Here is a 24230-nt window from a genome sequence, read left to right as displayed (position 1 = left end):
CAGAAACGCCAAGCTATTCAATGTCGCAGGCAACAGTATATAGTACAGTACATTTAGATTATTTATAGTTTTCTGAATGTGTCGAAAAACATACATGCAAATCAAATTATATCAAAATGCAGATCAAACATACAGTTTCAATCTTAATTATTTAACCTTCACTGTCAAAGATTAAAATTAAGTACACTGCAGATTTCCTGCACGCGCTGTACTGTAAACAGCAGTCCCCCACAAAACTGGTACTAATATATCTCTGCATCTCTCTATATCTCACAAAATAATAAACAATGCTCAGCTCAGCCAAACAATGTCAGAAAGATATTTGTTAAATTAAGTTTATTCGTATTGAATATCTTAAAAAGCCAGCATCTCATGAGATTATGCATGTGTGGCTAATATTGTGCATGATCAGGGTATATTTTATTCAGTCATTCGTTCATTTTCCACCGCTTATCCTCACAACGGTCGCGGGGGTGCTTGAGCCTATACCAGCTGTCGTAGGGCGAGAGGCGGGGTACACCCTGGACTGGTCGCCAGCCAATCACAGGGCACATATAGACAAACGGGTACATTTCAGTTGTATGTTACTGCTTCCTTGTGACACTTACTTGTAGCAGTTGTTGTTGTAAGTGTTATAGCTGCCCAATACAGTGAGCGTGCCCACACCAATGCTGTATGAGAAGAAAATCTGGGCGCCGGCCTCCATCCATACCTGTCAAAATCCCACCCACTTCCAAATGAGTGTGTGTTTTGGTCTTTGCGGTGTGCTCTCACCACTGTCTAACCCCGCTTACTTGAGGGTCCGTGAGTCGCGACACTTCTGGCAGAAGATAGAACACCACCCCTTGTCTGGCTCCAGGAAGAGATAATCCACGGATCAAAAGGATGAGCAGCATGACATACGGGAAGGTTGCGGTGAAATACACGACCTGGAAAGCAGCATGGGGGGTTGCATGTGTTTAATGAGGTGTTGCACGTCTGCTGAAATTTTCCAGACTTTACCTTTCCGGTAGATTTAACTCCTTTCCAGATGCAGAAGTAACATATGATCCACATACCGATGAGGCACAGAAGCACCTCCCACCTGATGCTTCCGATCTCGTCAATGCCCCTTGAGATGTTCAACACTCTACGTCTGTAAATATATGTCCTGTAACAACTGCATTTGGATAATATTAGTCTATGTGTTTATTTTCCATACTCCCAGAATTCTGTAGCTGCTGATGTCCCGTTGGTGTGGTTGCTGCCTCCCAAAGTGTGATTCTTTGTCTTGAAGTCCACACAATCCACTAACAAGGTAGGAGAAAACGTATTCAGTCTGGATGTGACAGTCATCCTTTTTTTTCAATTCATCAAAACATTCAGTCAACATTCAAATTTAAAGTTATAGCTGACAACATATTTTTCTCAAGTAACTATTATAAAATTATTCTTATTATAGTCATGAAATATAATATTAGGCATGTAAAATTTACCTTTTTCTTTAGATTAATAGTTTTTCATTCTTCAATAGTCCAACATTAATTTTTTCTTCATATGCATTTAAAGAATATATTTTATTTGTGCCAATATACTTTTATTTCATGGTTTTATTTATTTTTCACTGCTCTCTAAGAATCCATAAAAATATTTTTTCTATAAAAAAAAAACATTATTCTACTTTGGGACTGCACTGTATTCCACTGAGAGATGTTTCTAATATTTAACCTTGTAAGTTTATCTCCAAACTAGGGCTGTCAAAAGCAGCAGTAACTAATTTATTTCTCTAAGCACAATGGAGCGCCCCCACACGGTCACACAAAGCCTGACGCTCTTTTATAACTTTAGTCTGACCTGAACAAGTAAACAGCAGTGCAGTTCCAACACCACATACTCCATCTCCAACTCACAAACACGTCTCTCGTCCTCCTCGGAAAGACACGTCCTCATTGTCACGAGATGCATTCATGAACACTCCGAAAATCACGAGAATGTCTTAATTATGTGCATGTGGTCTAAATAGAAAGACGGAAGTATGATTTTATGCATTTAAGTATACTCGGAAATCCCAGATAATACATGTACACAATTTAAATTACTTGGTGTCTTTGAATGCAACACTTCTTGGCTCATAATAATACAAAGTGTGAGTCCAATGTTCTCTTGCACTCTTAGAGAGACTAGTGTTTTAGCTTTTAGCCTGGGTTTAATTTTTAGTTCATTTGAAGTTGTTAATACATAAAAATAAATATGTAATTATGCCCTGTCATTTATCTTTTTGTTCAGAAAATGCAGAAAAATGGGCATATTTCACACATAGTTGACACTCAGCTGGTACTCAGCTGGTACGCCTTCACCTGTGTTCCAGTAGTTGTCACAGGTGCTCCAGGGCAGCTGGGAGCTAAAGGAGAACAGCAGATAAAAGAGAGCCCAGGACAGAATAACGATGTAAGTCATGCAGCTGTAGAGCAGGATCAGCTGCCCTCCATAGCCAATACCTGGCACACACACACACACACACACACGCATTAGTGTTGTGCAAGTTCATAGTTTTCATGAACTAAACAAACAGTATATATAGGAATAGTTCACATTCAAAGTTCACAATTTAAATTTTGAACAAGTTCAAAGTGTATTTAATTTTCTTTTTTTTTTTTGTTTAAAACAGGGATTCCCAAAATGTGGGCCGAGGCGGACCGTGGTGGTACTGCAGGTGGGCCACAAGAGGTCATTAAAAATACGATATATATATATATATATTCATGTTTGCAAATATTTTAAAATTATTTTTAGTGTAAAATATTTATTGCACAATTAAAAAATAGAATAAACAATATTATTATTATTATTATTATTATTATTATTATTATTATTATTATTATTATTATTATTATTATTATTATTATTATTATTATTATTATTATTATTATTATTATTATTATTATTATTATTATTATTATTATTATTTATTATTCCCCACTACTGTTCCTTTAGAAATGGACTGGTTTTTCGCACTAGTGTGCCCAATGCTTGCCGGCTAATGCAACCTGAATCAAGTGAAGTGCATCATGTGTCACGTCTCCCGCTAGTAAAATGTGGCCAGTGACGATGACAACATGCTGTTGCAGCAGGAGTGCAAATATCTCTCATCAGGTAAAAACTGGACCTAAATAGTGGTGCTGATTCTGATTCTATACTCATAGATGATTTAACCACAACCCTAACACCGCAAGTATTTCACATTTGCTTACATTATTTAGTGACATGAGAGGCTGTCAGTATGATTCAGTACAGTTTTATACACATGTCCAAAAACAGTTATGAACTTGCTGTATTGTTAAGTTGGCGAGATACAGTACATTTAACCCCAGTAAAGTATTTCAGTACATTACAGCACTTGATGGGTTTCAGTAGATCATGCATGTGTAACCTATGAATTGTCCACTGAGGGCTTATTTTATATATACAGTATATACTAGTAAACTGTTTGGGCTTTGTTTTCAATATTAGAGAGGTTGTGTGTTGACATGCTTTATGCTTGTGGTTGACCTGCAGAGGGTTGGTAAAGTGTGACTAGCATCACACACTTCTCAGTGATGTGATCTCATTGACTTATTGACTGTCTCAAAAAGTAGTTTTTAATGTCCCATCTCACACTTTGTCTTCACAGTTTGTACGTGTGTTACTCACCTTCAGCCAGTGGGCACAGCTTCCTCCAGCAGGTGATCCCCCCTTCTTTGGAGTACTGGCCCACGGCAGTCTCCAAAAGGAAAAGCGGTACACCACACGTCACCACAAACACCAGATATGGCACCAGGAATGCACCTGAACGTCAACAAATACCAATATGCAGTATGCAGTATGCACACATACACAGGCAACATACGCTCTAGGAGGCTTACCGCCGCCGTTTTTGTAGCACAAGTAAGGGAACCTCCACACGTTACCCAAGCCGACAATGTTGCCAGCAACAGCCAGGAGGAACTCCACCTTGCTGGCCCAGTGTCCTCTTTCCTCCACCTCATTTTGGCCTTGTTTTGTGCCAAGCGCTTTCCTCCACATTCCCAGAAAATCTCAACTGTTCACTGTTCGGGTGTCCACTTTTACTTGCATAGTCACCGATGTCTTTTGTCACTTAATGAGCAACCTGCTGAGCAGTTAATCAGTTCCCACTGGAAATGTCAATTATTTCCAGGCAGAAAATGAACTGTGACATTCATTACTTTTGCACTATATGATGCAGACTAGGGGCGTCACGGCGGTCGAGTGTATAGAGTGCAGACCTCACAGCTAGGAGACCAGGGTTCAATACCATTCTCGGCCATCTCTGTGTGGAGTTTGCATGTTCTTCCCATGCATGCGTGGGTTTTCTCCAGGTACTCCGGTTTCCTCCCACATTCCAAAAACATGCTAGGTTAATTGGCCACTCCAAATTGTCCATAGGTATGAATGTGAGTGTGAATGGTTGTTTGTCTATATGTGCCCTGTGATTGGCTGGCGACCAGTCCAGGGTGTACCCCGCCTCTCGCCCGAAGACAGCTGGGATAGGCTCCAGCACCCCTGCGACCCTCGTGAGGAAAAGCGGTAGAAAATGAATGAATGAATGAATGATGCAGACTAATTTTTTTTTTTATTTCCACCAAAAATAGATCTTTAAAAATTTTTAATTAATGCAGAAATATTCTCTGAAAGGTACAAATCCAGTATCCTTGTCACACATCTGTTATTTGACCTGCAAAAAACAGGAGAAACCGCTTTGAAGCTAAAGTATCTCAAAGCATAGAAGAAGCCACGTGAAGAAAAAGAAGCCAGAGAGTGTCACAGGTCCACTTCCACTATGTTCAGTCCTTGTATCGCTGAGCTGCTTCTGCTGACCAGATGCAAGATGGCAACGCTTCATGTTTCCAGCTGCATCCCACACCAGCAGCTCAGCCTGAGCGGAGCAGCAGCTGGACGTGTAGCTCACCCACAATGGCTGAGAGGAGCCCACAACCCACTCTGACACATTGAAGGGGGTGTCTCCTTCCATTAAGGTGACCTCGCGCTGATGATGGTGGGGCTGACCCTCGCCTGTTTTGTCCCCTGTGGGCAGTGGATTGCGGAATAAAGTCAATGTGCCTTGGCCCCGCTGTAGTTGGAGGGCAGCGAGGCCAGAGCGCCCCTTGTCTGACACAGCCAGAGACACGTCCCAGGTGGACTCGTTGCAGACAGGAGGACAGGGGGACGGCACTTGTGTGATAGAGCAGGATGGAGGGGAGGTGTCAGGGTCCTTCAGAAAAAGACACAATATGAAACTTCATCTGCATACGTGACGAGAGGTCAACAATCCAGTTGTTCCATACTCACTGGAGGAACGACTGTCAAGTAGACCACGGCATAATTTGTGTCGGCAGAATCGAGAGCGTGCACTGAGAGCGTCAGTGTGACAGTCGCACCGGCCTGAGCCGTGGAGGGCGTGTGAAGGCCCACCTGACTGTGGAAAAGCATGTGCGCGCCAACATGGAACCTGATGGGAGCAAAGACAGACTTTTTATTATGAGTACAAGATAAACAAAGGCTTTTTAGGTGTTAGGTGTTGAACTACCTATGAGGTCCTTTGCTATGTAGATACTCAGGGTCACCATCAGCCATCAATGTGAACAGTCTGTCTGGGCCATGGTTTAGGATGTTGAACTTCACCATGGTGCTGTGACCAGGTACCAAAGGGGGAGCAGATAGAACCTGTGTGTGATTTAAAAAAAATAAAAATGCTACAGTCCAGTATGCAGTACATATACTACACAGTATATGCTATGAGCTATGTAACATATTTGCCTTTCGAGGGTTAAAATTTAATTCATTCATTAATTCATTTTCTACCGCTTATCCTCACGAGGGTTGCGGGGGGTGCTGGAGCCTATCCTAGGTGGCCAGCCAATCACAGGGCACATATAGACAAACAACCATTCACACTCACATTCATACCTATGGACAATTTGGAATCGCCAATTAACCTAGCATGTTTTTGGAATGTGGGAGGAAACTGGAGTACCCAGAGAAAACCCACGCATGCATGGGGAGAACATGCAAACTCCACACAGAGATGGCCGAGGGTTGGATTGAACCCGGGTCTCCTAGCTGTGAGGTCTACTCGACTGCTGCGCAGCCCGTTAAAATTAAATAATAAACTAATTACGTGATATATCAGGCTGAAATAGTTTGGAATTATTGAGTTGTTGAAAGTAAAAAAAAAACATGTATTATGTTTACATTTGGGAAGCTGACATTTTGTTTTTCTACAGCAGAAACATGATCAGGTGTACCCGATGAAGTGTCTCCTGTTTTGGTTCCCACCCTGGCTACTTACCTGTATCCGGACATGAGTGGGCTGTACCATTTCCGTGGCAACCCTCTCCAGCTTGTTTCCCTCGCCATCACGTCCCGTGAGTCGAACGCAGAAGGGAACTCTAGGAATGGAGTCCAGCCACCCAACCAGCTCCTCAGCAGCGTAGCTTGATGATGGAGATGATGCGGAGGAGGAGTTCAACAACACCTGCTTGAGGCTCTCCCCTTCTGCTCCCAGCAGTGTCACATGACTGAAAGAAACCTCCTGGTGAGGAGCCAGGCCCATCACTGCCAGCACCAGGAAGGCAGGAACACCTATAGGTAATAAATTCACGTCACAAATGAGAGTTAAGGTCCCTTTAATTATATATACATATATATATAAAATCAATTAATCAATTTTCTCAACCTGCTATAGGGCTGCCCTCCACTCTGGCCAGTCCAGGGTGCGTCTCATTGGTTACAGTGGCAAAATAATACAGGAAATCCACATTGCTGTCAGCTGAGGGGATCAGTCACATTTGTCACTTATTTTTTGCCATTAACTTGTCAATTTTTAAAATAATAGTACCTACTATGTTGAATTTTTAATACCAGTACCTATTATGTTGAATGTTATGCGTCCATCAGCCTTGGCTTGCAGGTTCCACTGGCCCGGCTGGATAGGAGGCAGTAGACGAACACAGTACAGACCAGTGAAGGGCTCTATATCAGCCAGGGAGCCTTGCTTGCTCAGCAGAGACTGGCTTTGGCCTGGGAAAAGGTAGAGTAATGTGAATGATTGTCGATATTCCTGATGCAGTTTTATCAAACACTCTTTTTTTCTTCTCTTAGTTTACCTGAAGGATCAGTAAGGATGCATTCTGTCAGAAGGCCAGTGATGTGTAAGGTGACGTTTTTTACAGAGCTGTCAACTCGAAAGGAGTGTGATGACATCTGGTCCTGGTCCGACTTGACATGGAGGAGAGTCACCTGGTGAGGACAAATTAAGCCAGTTTAATTGTTGTGAAAATTAATGCTCACATTTTTTTGGCCACTCATCCTTGATTGTTCATATTTTAGTTACTTTGTAGTTCATGAATAATGGCATAAATGTCATAATAGATTGTTTAATCTGCATTTCTAGCCGGATTTCCACAAAATCCATCCGGAGCCAAAACAGGAGCCAAACATGCGCTGTGAAAAAACTCACAACAATCCTGTCAACTCATTGAAAACTGCAGGAGGCCTTCACTTAATAAAACAGTCTGACTTGTGGTTTCATCTTACAAATCACATTAAATTCATCACACAGTCATTTAATATTATCCCGCAGATATATAGAAACATATCAATACAAGTTTAATATGTAAAAAAATCCTCATTATGCATTTTGTTTGAGAAAAACATTTCAATAGAGGAGTATAGAAACCATAGAAAATGGCACTGCAATGCTGCTTCTGCCCACCAGAAGAAGCCAAATGAACCGGACTCAAAAGCCTGGGGATGAAGCTTATGTCATTGCAGCGCCCCAATGAAGGCATTGCTCAGACGCAATGCCGAATGGGAAAACTTTTAAATATTTTTTTTTTTTTAAAGTGAGCTCATATTAGAATTTAGTTGTATGTATACCTTTTGAGTGTTAAGTTGCCGTGTGATGAATTTTGTGTTATTAAAGTGTTCTTTGAAACATGACACCGTGAGTCAAGACTGTTATGGTTTACTGGTAGATATACTGACCTCCTGTGATTTCCAATGTGTCGGCAAGCTGGTTGTGAGTGCACCGATAGCTTATAATCTATACTTGTGAGTGGAACAATATTTGAACACTTGGTAGTCGTTCTAAAGTGAAGACAATGTCACAAGATTAGAATTTCTTCATAAATTAGCCCCACCATAGGGTTCAAAGTTAAAGAAAAAAGTAGCGGATTATGCACTGGAATTTTCTGGTAATCCAGAATAAACAAAATAGTCTATATTTGTCGAAAATGAGATTGTCTAAATGCCTTTAAATATGATGCACTTCCTCCTGGTTGCCTTACCTTGTCAGCCGCTGTGTTGTCCTCCACTATGGAGGAGACACTGTGGATGTCAGAGTTGCTAGTGAATATTGTCAGTCCTCCAGATAAAGAGGACAGAGATGAGTAAAGGGAGAAGCGATCAGGGGGCAAAGGTTCCCGACTCCTCCTTTTCCTCTTCTTCCTCCTCCTTCCTGAGCTCTCAGTGGCATATTTGGGGTCTTCAGTCAGGAGAAAGGTCACCTTTGGGGAAGATGGTTTGAAGAGGTGCTTTTCTGTCTTTGAAGTAATCGTCTTACTTTGCTCTGTTTGGCAAGCGCCAGGGCCTTCACCACGTCAAACAAGTGGGCGTCCTTGGGTGAGGCGTCGGTGAACACGAAGATCTTGGACATCGGCGGGCTGTGAGTGAGAGCCAGCTGCAAACATGCAACAGTTAGTGGGCAAACACTCCTGAGTCATTTTGAGCTTTGGATCTATACCTGGATGGCTGTGAAGCACATTTCTGGTTCGTCTCCTCCACCCAGCGCCAGCAGGTTCTCCATGTGTTGCATGAACTGGTCGGGGTCATCTGTCTCGTACACTGGTCCCACCTCTGCACATAACATGAAGCTTAATGAATCTAACTTTTAACACATTTATTACTTCCTATGAGCAATGGCAACTCTTCATTCAAGTTTTATATTTAATGTGGTCAATTAATTATCAGTTGCTCTCTGTCCAGGGTCATTCGAATAGTCTATTGGGTGGGGCCAAAACATTCTGTTTTATATGTGTGGTCTATGGTCTTATGATTGGATGTAGTGGTTACTGCATATGATGACACCTTTAATGCATATTTTAATTGCTAACACACTGTTTCTGTTTTTCAAGGTAATGGTAATGGTTTTATTTCATTTGAACATGCATCAGATTACAATTGAGTGCATCCCATAATCAGTTCACAATTCTGCATGTCAAAAAGGAGTAGGAAGAAGCAAAGCTTATTAAATCCTACCCCTCCATCTGGTACTTTTACAATCAGTAACTGTTACATTTGTTCACTTCCTGCTTTCCTAATATAATTTAAGTAAATTAAGTAAACAATGTAATTTTATTGGTTTTTTTTGGGGGGGGGTAAAAAAATATTATTTGGCTTTTTCATTTTTTACACACAATTGTTTTCCTCAACTTGCCACCTCTGAAGGCTTAATCACACCCACAACTCTCTCAACCTCTCCACTTCTTGCTCAGCTTGTTCAGGGTTTTGGAGGCCAATTGTTGAAGTGACTGTTTGGTTGCCTGGCAGCCTATAGAGAATTTACAACTACATTTCTTTCTTTGCATTCTGCCCATTCAGACCTTTCTTGTCACAGTTTGCATGCTTTGGTGTTGGGAGGAGCGCAGGTGTGTTTCTAGGATTTGAACTTCACATGTGCTCAAAACCTGTGGCTGTTGTGTGCTGTAGTGTTTTTTCAGTCAAGTGTACATTTTAAGTGTACATGTTAATTCCATAGCTCATATTGTTAACCCAAATCTATGGAGAGTATAAATACTGTAGGACAAGTTGTGTCCAGGAGGGATCAAATGCTCTTGGTTCCAACCCCCTGGCCTTACAGTAGGTTACCCCAGGCAGTGTGCACACTCACCGGGGTCATGGAAGGGTACCAATACAAAGGTGCCCGATTGTCCTGGGAGACTCGCTCGATTCTGGATGATGGCGTGAGCCCGGAGGCGAGCCGCTGTGATTTCCTCAAACATGCTTCCTGTGGTGTCCATGACGAAGACCAGTGCGGGGACCTGCTTCACGCTGAAAAGCCTGCATTCAAACATGCATTTTTTTTCCCTCTTACAGTATTTTTCAGCCTTTTCTTCGCACGTGAAAGATCGAGAAGCACCTGAGGAAGGCTTTGTGTCCCACTGTGTCCCTGAGGTCTCGCAGTACAGTCAGCGTGGCTTCAGATGCCAGCATGGCAGCTTCCACGTGGAGGTAATGATGAGGGGAGAAGACAGGCGAGGTGCTGTCCTTGTTGATGCCCCCTTTTGCCCCCATAGAGCGACTGCTGTCCAGAATGCCTCCATGGCTGCATTTGCCTGACGACAAAACTTGCATGCTCACACTGTCTCCTTTAGACATCCTGTTTTTCAACCCACCCACAGTGGCCCCAATTCCAATACACAGGAGAGGCATTCGTGTGCAAAATGGAGTTGCTTAACTTGCATACCTTCAGGTTTAGGAGGGACATTGCTGAAGTAACCGGTTGTAAGCAACCGGGCGTCTCGCTCCATGTTTGTCAGTCTCGGGAGGAGGTTGTTCCGGCAGGTGATGCTAAAACACTCCATACAGGTGGGAGTGTCACCTTTGGAGCGAGAGGAACACACGTTCTATGTGTTTAACATTCACCCTCATATTTAGCACAATGATAAGGAACTATATTTTCCTCAAACCGCAGCATCATACTATATGATGTATCAGTCTCTACTGTACTGTGACAGGTTAAAGAATCGATTCACATACAGATTCACTGACAGATTCATGTACTGTATCACAATATCAGTTGCTTGTCCCACACCTAATTTGCGTCACATTCAAAAGTAGTACGGCTGCATGGTGGTCGAGTGGTTAGCGCGCAGATCTCACAGCTAGGAGACCCGAGTTCAATCCCACTCTCGGCCATCTCTGTGTGGAGTTTGCATGTTCTCCCGTTGCATGCGTGGGTTTTCTCCGGGTACTCCGGTTTCCTCCCACATTCCAAAAACATGCTAGGTTAATTGGTGACTCCAAATTGTCCATAGGTATGAATGTGAGTGTGAATGGTTGTTTGTCTATATGTGCCCTGTGATTGGCTGGCGACCAGTCCAGGGTGTACCCCGCCTTTCACCTGAAGACCCAAAGACAGCGATAGGCTCTAGCACCCCCCACGACCCTCATGAGGATAAGCGGCAGAAGATGAATGAATGAAAAGTAGTGCAACTCATTGTTACAGGACATTGACAGTACTCTGTGGCGGAGCTCAGGGGTGGCCGCGCCCACCCTTGGTCACTTGGACACACTGTGGTGCTTAGCATTAGTTGAACCTAACTACCGTTTCCGCTTGGACGCATTTCACTGCAGCACACAACGTTCCATGGGAGAGCAGCTGTCTTTGTTCATTTCCTCATTACCTGCATTTCCAATATTATCGCAGGCAAACATGACATCTTGAACCTTCGGTTACCTTCAGCAACAGGGAGAGCGGGCTCCTCGGGCTGCAGCAGGTGGCGGTAAATTGAGCGCTGACCCAGCTCCACCCAGTTACTGTGGCTGTAGAAGTCCTGGTGTCAAATCAAACGCATAATCATGTAAGCAAGCCAGTCCATTTCATGTAATTATTTGAGTGGTGCTGTGTACCTGCAAGGAGTGAAATAGCTGACCCAAGCTGTGGCGGGCACTTTGATGCTCATTGGCCCGCACTGACAGCAAGGTTTGAGTCCAGAACCTGCGCAGCATTGCCATGGCACTGTCCATTTGCTCAGAATCAAAGTGGTACACAGGGTCGGACCTGGTAGAGCTCAGGAAGTCCATTTCTGCATTGGACTTCACCACCTCCCCCACAGCTCTCCAAAAGGCTCGTCCCAGTCTGGTCTGCAAAGGATGAAACCTTGTAAAACGTCTTTAAATTACTTTGAAATTGTCTTCACTTTCCAATTGTTTTATTTCATCATAGTCTTCCCTCTGAATGTTGCAGCGCACCTCGTCCTCAGCATGGTCTCCTTTGTCTTTCTGGATGTCCTTCAAAGTGTCAAGCGTGACATTGAGGATGGCCCGCTCAGTGATGTGCTGGTGTGTGTACGAATCCCAGGACAGCGTCAACACCCGAGACCAAAAGTTGGGGAGGAAGCACGTGCACGGGAGAGCCAGGAGGAGAAAGTAAACACAAAACAGCCAGTGCATCTTCCTCGGATTGTCTTCTCAAGCTCTTGTTCTCCTTAGACAAAGGAGTGCTTCGTCACACCCTACCTGCCCATGAAAGGTCAGATTAGAACAGGAAATTACAATTTGTTAGCTCTGGTTAATTAATCTTTTTTTTATATTATTAATTCAATATGTGTAGACAAATTTATAATACATGTTTGTGTTCATCTCAGCAAATAATTATATCCATCCATACACTTTTAATGCTGGTTATCCTCATTAGGGTGGCAGCATACCCACATGACCCTAATGGGGATAAACGGGGTACACACTGGACCAGTCGTCCAGCCAATCGCAGGCACATATAGACACTTATTCATACATATGGACAATTCCCATGCATGTTTTTGGGATGTGCAATGGGAGAATATGCAAACTCCATACAGAGATGTTCAAACGGAGATTGGAACCCAGGTCTTCTCAATCTCCTGACTGCGTGGCCAACATGCTAACCACTCGGCCAACATGCTAACCACTCGTCCAGCGTGCGGCCATAGAATTCTATAGTAAAGTCATTTAAAAAAAAAAAAACATGTCCTCCTACTATCAACAAGTAAGACAGGTTAGTCTTAATAAATTCACAATTGAGAATTATTTAATAATAATTAAATATGGCTGGTAACTATAAATTTTTTGAAAGCTGCACATTTCTATGTGGCACAAATATCCGTATAAGAAAAAAGTGCAAAAATATGAAACTCGCGACAAATACCATCAGTATTCAAAGTAAATGTTAAAATTGTGCAGGTACGGTAGCTGTTGTGTAAGCGTGAGAAGTATTAAAGAGAGACGCTTTACATATTCATATTAGTGTGTAAAAAAATTATATATTTTTTTATAAATTCAATACACTAATATATATATAAATATATATAATTTGACGAATATGTAAAAATATAGTACATCTGGTCATATATATATATGTATTTTTTTTTTGTTTTTGTTATTATTATTATTTTTTTGCTCCAATACATTTTTGTTGAATGATCTTATACCACAAAGTGACACTTAAGGAAGCATGTTAGACTCAACCGCAAACACAATAACACAGTGCAAGATTTGTTCCTTGAACTATAATCGTTATTTAAATTAGTTGTTGGTGACATGTCACCCGCTCCTTAACCCCCTCCAGCCTTCCACCACCCCGGCCCAAAAAAAACCCCTCCTCTTGCATTTCTTTCGTTTCAGCCTGTACTGAGGCCCCTTATTGTTCTTCATCTTTATTCCAACACAATGCTTTTGTTCTCCTCGCTTTCACAAGGAAGAGTCTGAAACAAAACCCGAAAACAAGCGGTGTGCTTGGCCCCCACCCACTGCGCATTTATTTGAACTGATTAAACTACTGTAGTTTCTCTTATGTGCAAAAATGTGCAACACATGCATCCCCTCTGCAATGGTGCATATGTTTTTTTGTCAATTTTTCTTTGACTACTGCAATAACTACAATAACGCAGTCATTCAAGAAGAAAACAAATTAAGAAAACACTCTCACCTCACTTCTTCCTCTTCTTGTTCTGGTGTCTTCACACTTGATGCAGAGTCGTCACAATCTCACGGGTGCACCACACATGTATGCTCATTTGACCACGTAGACTTTCACCTCAGAGTGTTAGCAGGACACTTTCATTTTCACCCCACTTTACAAAACGAACGTACCCTCAAAAGTGGAATGACAACAGAGATATTGGTGCCAAGTGGTAGTTTGCTAGGTTCAGATGAGATTCTGGCTTGATGTTGAGTGGTCTTGAGTGTGTTTCCAGGGAAGTGGGCCACAGTGTGAGGCAGAAGACATCTCGTCATAGTGCCCCTACGGCCTTACTTGCCCCCCCCGGCCCTCCCATTAACGCACGGTGCATTGATTCACCACAATAGAGACGCATATATTACTGTCCGGTGGGGCTCAACTTGGGTCTTAACCCACCCCCACCCCGACCGTCCTCCATCTATCACTCTTCTTTTTTTCCTTACATTTACAAACACCACAGCCCCTTCCTCTCGCCCCACTTTTAATAGCGGAGGTGTGGTGCTTGCTCTCCATCACTGGGGGCGTTGGAGATCTTTCCTTGTGGAGAGATTGGTTTATACAGCTGGCATTCCCACTCAATGCCCACCCTACTCACTCAGATGCCCCCTTTTCCACTGCACGGTACCGACTCGACTTGATGCTTTACCTTTCGCAAAAATCAAATGCAGATGCATTTGAGGATACGCATGGCAACGTGATCTTACCCTGCTGCTGCGGTATTGTCCACAGTCTCTGCTTTGCTACCAGTGCTTTCTTTTCTTCACAATCGTATTTGTAAATATTTTTAGACACCAACACTACAATCAGTGGCGATTCCTGGGTAATTGCCCAGGATAGCATTCCAATGGGGACGCCGCAAGGATGAGATGAAAGAAAAATGTCATATTTATATTTGTGCTCAGCGCTTATTTACTGATCAAGTCGGGATATGTGTAGCAGATGGGCGCCGTCTACAGGCGGGTTACTGGCGGACCCATACTGCTCAGAGAGTGGATCAAACCAAACCGAGGAGTCAAGTGAAGCCATGGAGTGCACAATTTAGAAAGAAGAGAAACGAGCCAAGGATAAAGTTAAAGATAAAGTCATCGAATAAGAAAACGTTTTTAATGCATATTATTGTCTATTATCATCTTAGCTGTATAGTGGCAGTAGGTGTAGTTGTTGTTTTATTTTAAATCTAAGAATCATATGTATTTTATTTTTTATGAGAAGAGTAGTATCATGAGTAATAAATTCAATACATACGATGATGGTAATGTAATTTAAATATGCCTTACTAATTCAAAGTAATTATTAATTATTTAAGTAATTATTAATTATTATAAGTAAAAATTAGCTGTTTACCATTAGTATGTTATAATAGTAATATTAATGTGTGCTTTTTATACACTGCTGCAAATGACAACCACAATAATCACACAAAGAAATGATCTCTGAATCTAGAGTGATCTAGAGCGCGCAGGCCTCACAGCTAGGAGACCCGAATTCAATTCCACCCTCGGCCATCTCTGTGTAAAGTGCATGCGAGGGTTTTCTCCGGGTACTCCGGTTTCCTCCCACATTCTAAAAACATGCTAGGTTAATTGGTGATTCCATATTGAATGTGGGTGTGAATGGTTGTTTGTCAATATGTGCCCTGTAATTGGCTGGCGACCAGCTGGGATAGGCTCCAGCACCCCCGCGACCCTCGTGAGGATAAGCGATAGAAAATGAATGGATGAAAAAAACAACAACAAATGCACCGACTCTATTGGATCAGTAGTCGGGTCCACATAGAAACTGAATAAATGAATAATGTGTAATACGTAAGGTTCTCCGACATGTGGCGCTGTAAATCCACACGCACTGACAAAACACCTGACACACCAAAACTAAAGAAGAAACGCATGGGCATAAGGTTCTCACACTTCCGGTTTCGGTTGTCCGGCTTGACTGACGACGGAAGTTAAATTACTTCTACGAGTGAATTTGGAGTATTACACGAAAATATACTCGGAAGATGTTGAGTGAGTTATACTAGTCGAAATATTCAGCCAATGTCGTCTTTTCAGCAGCAGTTCCAATCACCGTCACTTTTGGTCACGTGATGGTGACGTCATTTCCAGCTTGAACCGCAGTGTTTTGCTGGTCCGCGCTTTAACGACAAGGTGGCGTAATCATGTTTCCACTCTGGAAGCCGTTTTCAATGCCATGTAACAACAATGGCTGCCGTACAAAATTTAATGGTGGAAAATCATTCTATCTCTGTTTTAGGAAGCTGCGTTGTTTCTTTTTTATAATGATATTTTTTTATATATCGATAATGAAATTAATAAATAATTTATCAGTGGTTTAATTCTTGTGACCAAATATCATATACATAGTCGAAGTTTTAAAAGCACAAACCGAATTTTAAAAAAAGTATTTCAACGTGTCGAGTGGGCGTGGTCCTCTGTCACACTTCAGCCTTCTTCCTTGTGGACTCTCCACTTAATACTCACAACGCAGGTAGGTAGAGCTGTATAGTGGGGTGCTCATTTTATAATATGTTTACTACTTTGTAATGTAAATTCAACCTTTTCACATGTTTTTGTATCTCCCTGCTTGACTACCTACTTTTCTTGCAGGGAAAACAATACTGGAAGAGTCCTGTGGACGTGACATCATAATGAACCGCTGTGGTCTGCTCACTACCAGCAAGGAGCCAGGTATAAACACTTTTCATTTCAAGTTTCATTTCATCAAGTGTTAATTATGTACCGCTCGTGCACAATATATGATATATATATATACACATATGTGTGTGTATAGGTATATATATATCACATGTGATTAGAACAAGTAGCATAAAAGATAAAGCATATTATTAATTTAGCAGTCCTATTCGTGTTATTATAATGTATATGTGTGGATTGTATGAGCAGGAAGTAAACACATGATTGATTGTGTGTGCCTTTGTGGTTCAGTTCCTCTAAAGGGCGTTGAAGTAGAGCTGGAGGTGAAGGACCACGTGGCCACAGTGGTGTCCACTCTGCACTATGAGAACAAGGAGGATAAAGCCATAGAGGCTGTTTTTGTCTTCCCTCTGCCCGGAGATGCTGCTGTCTGCCATTTCAGCGCTAAGGTTGGACAGACTGACATTGTAGCTGAGGTGAAGGAGAAACAGGAGGTGAGTCACATGCACGCTGAAGATCTGAAGATCTGAAAAAGACGACCGCGACCACATGTTGTGCTCTCCAGGCTCGTGAGGAGTACGACGACGCATTGAGCTCCGGGCAGCAGGCCTTCCTGCTGGAGGAGAGCGATCAGAGCCCAGATATCTTCTCTCTAAGTGTGGGCAGTCTTCCTCCAGGAGAGAGCGCGTCCATCAGGCTGGAATATGTCATTGAGCTCGCCTTGCAGGCGGATGATGCGCTGAGGTTTTGTTTGCCTGCAGTGCTCAACCCTCGCTACCAGCCTCAGGGTAGGACACCTAGCAACACTTGGCAAAGACCTTTTTGATCCATGCTTGTTGTAATATCTCATATCTGTTCATGTTATCACTAGTTTATGTAAAGTATATACCAATATTATGTCAATACACAGTATATTTTAGGAAGGTTGGAATCAAATATTGGGTCTTTGGCTCAAAAAACAGTTTCTTAAAACCCTGATTGAAATCTTTGAGCCGTGGAAGAATTCTTGTTGTGATGTTTCCAGGGAGCGAAGGTGGCGCCGTCCAGGTGACCGCTGTCCCCGCCTCTCAGGTGCCCTACAGTCTGTCCTTCTCTGCCCGGGTGTCCTCTCCTCGTCAGGTCTCCAGAGTGGACTCCAACTGTTCCCTGGAGCCTCTGCAGTACCTCAACGCAGAGCAAAGCCAGGCTGCTGTATGTAGAATGATGACATACGTGTGTTTGTCACAGTAGTAGTACAGTATGTATGTATGTATTTATTGGGTCTTAGGTTAAACTGGCTGAAGGACACAAGTTTGACAGGGATGTTGAGCTGCTGATTTACTACAAAGACGCCCACCGGCCAGCTGCTGTGGTGGAGGCAGGACAGGCGTCTGCCAAGCCTGGTGAGATACCTCCAATCTTCAAAATGAATGAATTAAAATCTAAATGAACACTTATTGTGTTTCAGGCACACTGATGGGGGATGCGGTGGTGATGCTGAGCGTGTACCCTGAGTTCCCCCAGGCTGTGATGTCTTCACTGGCATCTAGTGGAGAGTTTGTGTTCGTACTGGATCGATCTGGAAGTATGGATTGTTCTCTCAACAAAAACCGACAGAATGAGACTCGCATCAGCAGTGCCAGGGTAATTGGGTCGATAAATCATTTAATTTTCCTGCTTCCCGAAGGTGGCCTTGATTCTTTATCTTTCACTTCCACACAGGATACCCTTCTGCTGCTTCTGAAGAGCTTACCAATGGGCTGCTACTTCAACATCTACAGTTTCGGGTCCAGATTTGAACACATCTTCCCGTAAGAATGTACCCTTTCCTCAAATATTATATTCCTGTGTTTGGTCTCACACATACTTGTGTGTATTTTCATGGCAGTAAGAGTGTGGAATACAACGAGAAGACCATGAAAGAGGCTCTGAAGAAAGTCAAGGAAATGAAGGCTAACCTGGGAGGAACAGAGATCCTTCAGCCACTCAAACACATTTACAGCCAAGCCTGCATTGCCAATCACCCAAGACAAGTAATGCAAAGTTTTTACACTGTCGTTCTAATAAACACACACACACACACGCACACAAACCAAAAGACAAACTCTCTTAAAACGTGTCAAACAGACTGAGCAGGTTTCTCCTTCATGTGGTGACACCGAACAACGATTTGCTTGTGTGCACTCTGATTTGAAACAATGTTGAAACACACCCATGTGACTCTTCTCTCACAGAATTACTGTTGTATAACTTTAAAGTCAAATGTATGTGTGTACCAGGTTTTTGTCTTCACTGACGGCGAGGTGGGGAACACCAAAGAGGTTATGAGCCTGGTGAAGAAGAATTCCCCCACCCACAGGTCAAAGCATATACATACATAAAGTACATATATACATACATGGCGAACAAAATTGTCATTTTTGGGGTTGTTATGTATGTATACATACATACATACTGTAACTCCCTTGGATGTGCAACGATCAGACAGCTACTAGTTCTTGTCTTTTACTGTTGGATTTATTACAAAACCAACGTGAGAACTAAAAGGGTACAAAAGATACAACATACAATAAATTACAGGTCATATACTACAAATATACAATAAATAAGACTAATAACTAATCAGGCTAATAACTAAACTAAGACACTAAGCGACTGAAAAGAAAACAATACCGAACACATATACTTTACCTTAATGGCTGCACACATGCCTTAGGAGGGAATCATAGAGAAGATCTTCAATCCTTTAGCACCTATTCACCTTTGAGCTCTAAATAGTGTGGCAGCTACTGATCTTATTTCTATTGGTGTAATGATTAAACATGTACATGTGGAAACAAAGATTCTACAGAATATTAGTTCCGCCTCATTAACTTACATACACCTCGGTAGGAACCAAAAATGAAAATAGGGAGGAACTTAAAACTGTCAGCATACACTGACTGAGAGGCAGTTACACATACTCTGTGTATCTTGATGTCTTACTTCGGTGTGTTTAAACAAAAGTGACTGTCTTGCAGGTGTTTCTCTTTTGGGATTGGGGAAGGGGCCAGCACTGCTCTCATCAATGGATTGGCTAAGGAGGGGGGAGGTCACCCTCAGTTCATCACAGGAGCTGACAGGATGCAAGCAAAGGTACACGAACAACTTTAAATGCAACAATGGATCCCAAAGAAATAACTGACAGTTGTTTGACACCAGGTGATGCAATCGCTGCAATTTGCTTTGCAACCAGTAGTGGACGACATTTCAGTCAGGTGGGATCTGCCAAAGGGAGTGTCCGTCACTGTCCTGTCTCCACCTCTCACGGCTATTTTCCAGGGTCAAAGATCACTAATTTATGCTCAGCTCACTGGACAGGTAGGCCACACATCTTGTCTTTAATCACATCCATGAATGATAATCTCATCTGGTTTGTGATCCTGCAGTATTTCTCTCCGCAGAGTTCAGAGTCAACAGATGGCTGTGTAAGTGTCGAGTACAGCCTAGCAGGTCAGCCGTACCAAAACCATCTCCGCTTTTCACTGCAGCCCACAGAGGAAGCTGGGTAATGCGGGTTTCATTCACACGCCACTATGTTCAATTATAGTCAATGATGCTAGGCAGAATTTACGAGACCCAATCATTTGTTTTCCCATAAGCGTAATAAAAGTAATTCTTGTCACATTGTTATTTGGCAATTTGAGGAAGCACACGGAGAACTGACACAAACTTTAGACATTACTCTAAAATGAGCACTTTAAGGAACATTTATTCACACATGAACTGGAATGTCTTTGCTTTCAGCAAATTAACCATCCACAGGCTGTGTGCTCGAACTCTGATTCGCTGCTTGGAGACACAGGAGACAGAGCACAGCAGAGAGCCGGATGAGACAGTGAAGGCCCAGGTGGTGGACGTCAGCGTCCAATCAGGAGTGAGCAGCTCCTTCACCGCCTTCATTGCAGTCAACAAAGCCAGCAAGGAAGCCATTCAAGGACCTCTTCTGCGCAGAAATGTTCCAGTATCTTTAGCCTTGTGTTCTGGTGAGTTTCAAAAATCAAGTTAGCATAGCATTCTGTAAAAATGAAAAATGATTAAAATCAAGGGAATCAATAGATTATTCTCACTTTGTTTTTACATGGTGTGTGATTGGAGTACCTACCATTTTTTTTTATTTGAACTTTTTGCTAGCGTTTTTGTTTTTATCTCACAGGTCTGCTTTGTCTACATGGTGACAGTAATATATGTTTCTTTTTCCCCAAACTGATCGCCAGTTTTTTTTTTCATCCCACAGGTTTTGCTTTCAATGTGAAGAGAAAAGGCAGTAAAGTAGCCCCAGCAGGCAAAACCTCAACGTTTATTGTATTGTCTTCTAGCTACCTAGTTTAACAACTAAAAACAATTATCTAGTAGACATACTCCTGGTGTCAAAAATACACACAGCAACAGAATGGGTGGATCAAAACAGGCAACACACTACTATTAATAATAATAAGAATATTAACTATTATGTACACTACCGCTCAAAAGTTTGGGATCACTTGCAAATGTCTTTGTTTTCCAGAGAAAAACAATTTTTCGTGCATTTCACAAACAATTTTTTGCCAACTGTGCAAGAAAGTGACCGAGAGAGTTTAAGACAAAGATGCCTCACAGCTGCACTAAATAGTAGCCATCAAACACCAGTGTCAGTATCAACAGTGAAGCGGCGACTTCAGGATGCTGGACTTCATAGCAGGACTGCCAAGAAAAAGCCATATCTCAGACTGGACAAAAACATTTCCAAGTCATCCCAAACTTTGGAGCGGTAGCGTACGTTCTAACCATGTGCTATCCAGCCTTTTTTACAAAAACTGTACAGCAAAGATCTCTGGGAAACAGTACTCACAGCGATGTTACATTATATAAATCGTGTCCGTTTGATTCGGGTCATATTTTAACCATGATTTTCTTTAGGGTTCGCAGCTCCCCGTGGTCCTCCCAGGAGGTGCATGGTCGCCTGTGATGATGTTGAAGGTACATCCGCAAGAGCTATTTCATATGTATGATAATTTACAATTGATACTTCAGATGAGCGCAGATGCAGACAAGAGTTTGATTGTAACACTGTCCTTTTACTCTCTCAGGCTGTGTAATACCTGTTGCTTTGCCAATGTATGGGTGTTGGTATTAGCTGTGTTTTATTTTGGGGCATCCCCCATCACTCACATTGACTGCTCTTATTAAGAATAATTTATTCTAGATGAAAAAGCCTTTTGTTAATGCATATATTTTCACACTGTTGTAGATGTCATGTATTCCCCATTTAGTGTCTGAATGCCTTTCTCGGTTGAACCTTTTGCGCACCATGTTGTTGTTTTATTTGTTTTACTCATGAAAATGTACTTTTTTCCCAGAAGAACAACCTGAAAGGAGTTCCAAAGGAGCTATGAAGAAAAGCAAGCAGCAACAGGAAGGCAAGAATTATGTTGTATACCTAGTCCACATGGGTCAACGGAGGGCAGAGACACTGCAGGTTTTCTCTCCAACCATTTTCTCCAGCGGAGGAATTTATCGATGAGCTCTTTCCTCAAATTGAAGGAGGTGTTGATCGTTCAAATCACCTGTTTTAGTGACTGACGAAAGAAAGATAGAAAACCTGCAGTGTCTTGGCCCTCCATGACATGTGTTTGACACCCCTGATGTAGTCTATTGATGGAAGGGTTGGTATGGAAAGCATCCATCCATCCATCTTCTTTCTCATTATCTGAGGTCAGGTAGCATAGGCAGCAGCCTAAGCAGAGAAGCTCATCCCTGACCTTACCAGGAAAGCCAAAGTGTGTGTCATCCTAAAAAGGCGGATCAACCATCCTGGTCTGCCAATACAGAGGCACCTCCCCCAATGTCCATACAACTCTGGGTGGATCGCATCAACATCTGGGATCCTGCTGCCACACAGGAGCTTTTTGACAACCTCAGCAACCTCAGAAATAGGAAAGCCCATCCTGGAGTCCCCGGGCATCTGCTTCCTTATTGGAAGACATGTCGGTGGGATTGAATAGGTCTTTTACGCTTTCCTTCCAACCCGTCCACATCATCTTGAGTCCAGGTCAGCAGCACAGTTGGTACAGTGTACTGTTTCCCCTCTGCTGAAACGAAACCATCCGGAAGTTGTTCCCCATTGCTTCTCCCAACTCCTCCCATGTTTGTGCTTTGGTGACAAAGTCCCAAAGTCGCAAAACACTGCATACCTGGGGGCTGCCTCTGGAGTCCCATATGCCAAAAAGGCCTGATAAGACTGCTAGAAACTGTGTATATTCTTGAAATTAATTCAGATTACGATAACATTACTTTTCAAAGATAGAGTGTATGGTGAAGCAACTCAAGGCACACATTTGCACACATTTAGTCATTGCTTTTGTTCTCTGTTCTTTTGCAGCAAAATCAAAGGGAGGTATTTTCCATTCAGTCAGAAAGATGTTGCAAGGACGTGGGAAGGAGCCTGATATGCAGAGCATGAGGAATCCTGCTGATACTCGTCAGTTGACAGCTTCTTTAATTACTTTTTTTACAGTGCAGTTGTCCATTGTTATATACAAATGTAAAGGTGACTATAGGGCTGTTATATCATGTAAAGAGGGCTCTAATGTTAAAACCCCTATTTAAAAGATTAACTTTTTTTACAATGTCATTACTGTGATAATATTCAATTTATTAATATTGAATCACTTATTAACCAATTAACCATGATTAATGAGGGACAAGTGAACTTGTTTCAATTAAGCTGAGCTGACCTGCAAAAAACACAATGTACTGTACATTTTGTGGATGAACATTTGGTTAAAGAAATGTACATATAGTATATCTTTTGTATATAATATAGACAGCACATCATAATAGAAGGTGCCTCAGTGAACTATCCAGATGAGCACTTGACAAGACCTCTTTTCCCCCAACATGTTGTAAAGGAGTTTCATACAGCCCGCTACCCGCAGACCCTTATCTGCAGTTGGTCTCCCTCCAGAAGGCGTCCGGCAGCTGGGAGCTCAATCCGGCTCTGGCCGCTGCGCTAGGAAAGTCCAAAGAGGAGGTGGAAAAGATGAAGCCTGCATTGGTGGGTCCTTGTTGGAAATGTGCCATATCCGCTTTCCCTCTTTTGTTGGTCTAATATTTGTTTTTCTTGGAAACTCAGGCGAATAAGAACGTGTGGGCCACCGTTCTGGCTCTGGTCTGGCTTCATGGCTTCAAGTCGGACGCTGAGGTCGAATGGAAGCTTCTCGCCAGGAAGGCTGTGTCGTGGCTCCTTGCTGAGAAGGGTAAAATGGCTCTGATTTATTGTGACAATGTGTGATGTTTATGTTTTTTAATCAGTTGACGTGGATGATGTTGTGTGTGTTTTTTTTTTTTAAAGAACCGCCTGTGACAGACTGTGTTGTGGCTGGAAACACTCTTTTGGGCTGCAACGTGCAAAAAGACACTCTGGGCCTTTGAGTAGTCCATTGCAATGAAGGGGATCTTTTTGCTTTGACAGCATTGCACTGTTTTAATCCAGTCTGCTTCTCTCATTAGCATTTGTCTTTGTCAGGTTTTTCATGGGTCTATAACACGCCTTGTTATTAATTTTATTTATGAATTAATTATCTGACACAGAGAAATTGATGTCATAGCTATATACAAAGTTGGTGATCAATAGTAATCGTTCAGAGTTACAGAAAAGTATAGACATGTAGGGTTTTTTTTCCCACATGAAACTCACGCATGTCACCTTGTGTTGTTTACAAGTTAATAATGCTGGCAAAGCCGTTTGCTCCTTAACACTATTATAGCATTTCTTGTGTTGCTGCTGTGTTTTGCAGTATACTGTTAATAAATGACCATCT

General features: G+C 42.3%; 3 protein-coding genes and 1 long non-coding RNA gene across 5 annotated transcripts in view; 2 read left to right on the top strand and 2 right to left on the bottom strand.

The window, feature by feature from the left end:
- Positions 1-4056, bottom strand: part of LOC131135109 (sodium- and chloride-dependent GABA transporter 2-like) — a 7450-nt gene extending 3394 nt beyond the window's left edge. The window contains exons 1-7 of the mRNA XM_058081009.2: positions 3882-4056; positions 3670-3804; positions 2337-2477; positions 1202-1289; positions 1003-1135; positions 795-929; positions 609-712 (exon numbers count right to left, since the gene is read on the bottom strand). Coding sequence (XP_057936992.2) covers positions 609-712; positions 795-929; positions 1003-1135; positions 1202-1289; positions 2337-2477; positions 3670-3804; positions 3882-4041 — 896 coding nt within the window. The 5' untranslated portion in view covers positions 4042-4056. The remainder of the gene's footprint in view (positions 1-608; positions 713-794; positions 930-1002; positions 1136-1201; positions 1290-2336; positions 2478-3669; positions 3805-3881) is intronic.
- On the top strand, positions 2319-7501 carry LOC144899654 (uncharacterized). The gene is made up of 5 exons (XR_013627980.1): positions 2319-2427; positions 3650-3701; positions 6261-6624; positions 6934-7066; positions 7138-7501. It is a non-coding gene; the product is annotated as an uncharacterized LOC144899654 (long non-coding RNA).
- vwa7 (von Willebrand factor A domain containing 7) lies at positions 4659-14027 on the bottom strand. The gene is made up of 17 exons (XM_058081015.2): positions 13724-14027; positions 12010-12276; positions 11668-11901; positions 11495-11591; positions 10502-10636; positions 10175-10370; positions 9926-10095; positions 8780-8892; positions 8600-8716; positions 8325-8543; positions 7143-7275; positions 6904-7056; positions 6713-6805; positions 6326-6618; positions 5564-5700; positions 5326-5485; positions 4659-5248 (listed from the first exon to the last, which is right to left on the bottom strand). Exons 2-17 carry the CDS (start codon positions 12208-12210, stop codon positions 4742-4744), a joined length of 2958 nt encoding a protein of 985 aa, XP_057936998.2. The 5' UTR covers positions 12211-12276; positions 13724-14027; the 3' UTR covers positions 4659-4741.
- LOC131135106 (von Willebrand factor A domain-containing protein 5A-like) lies at positions 9259-24230 on the top strand. Of its 2 annotated transcripts, XM_078792818.1 has the most exons (22): positions 9259-10266; positions 12057-12186; positions 16363-16443; positions 16702-16904; positions 16976-17198; positions 17435-17601; positions 17678-17792; positions 17858-18033; positions 18112-18200; positions 18278-18422; positions 18669-18748; positions 19410-19524; positions 19591-19749; positions 19818-19936; positions 20176-20414; positions 20666-20713; positions 21328-21387; positions 21768-21827; positions 22790-22888; positions 23319-23464; positions 23543-23666; positions 23762-24230. In XM_078792818.1, exons 3-22 carry the CDS (start codon positions 16404-16406, stop codon positions 23839-23841), a joined length of 2487 nt encoding a protein of 828 aa, XP_078648944.1. In that variant the 5' UTR covers positions 9259-10266; positions 12057-12186; positions 16363-16403; the 3' UTR covers positions 23842-24230. The 2 variants fall into 2 exon arrangements, with proteins under 2 accessions (XP_078648944.1, XP_078648945.1); XM_078792819.1 differs by lacking the exons at positions 9259-10266; positions 12057-12186 and adding an exon at positions 15656-16243.

Source organism: Doryrhamphus excisus, linkage group LG8 (assembly GCF_037039965.1).
Source record: "Doryrhamphus excisus strain RoL-2023G ecotype Guam linkage group LG8, RoL_Dexc_Guam_v1.1, whole genome shotgun sequence".
NCBI lineage: Eukaryota > Metazoa > Chordata > Actinopteri > Syngnathiformes > Syngnathidae > Doryrhamphus > Doryrhamphus excisus.
The sequence above is the reverse complement of the archived record's forward strand: the minus strand, read 5'-3'. Positions and strand labels throughout refer to the sequence as shown.

Bases quoted from the DNA above. Each gene is read 5' to 3' on its own strand.
- vwa7 (XM_058081015.2), bottom strand. From the start codon at position 12,210: ATGCACTGGCTGTTTTGTGTTTACTTTCTCCTCCTGGCTCTCCCGTGC. The intron at 11,592-11,667 runs GTACACAGCACC...ATTTGACACCAG, and splicing joins AGCTATTTCACTCCTTGCAG to GACTTCTACAGCCACAGTAA. The intron at 8,544-8,599 runs GTAAGACGATTA...TCTTCCCCAAAG, and splicing joins CGCTTGCCAAACAGAGCAAA to GTGACCTTTCTCCTGACTGA.
- LOC131135106 (XM_078792818.1), top strand. From the start codon at position 16,404: ATGAACCGCTGTGGTCTGCTCACTACCAGCAAGGAGCCAG. The intron at 18,201-18,277 runs GTAAGAATGTAC...TTTTCATGGCAG, and splicing joins AGATTTGAACACATCTTCCC to TAAGAGTGTGGAATACAACG. The intron at 18,749-19,409 runs GTCAAAGCATAT...ACTGTCTTGCAG, and splicing joins AAGAATTCCCCCACCCACAG to GTGTTTCTCTTTTGGGATTG.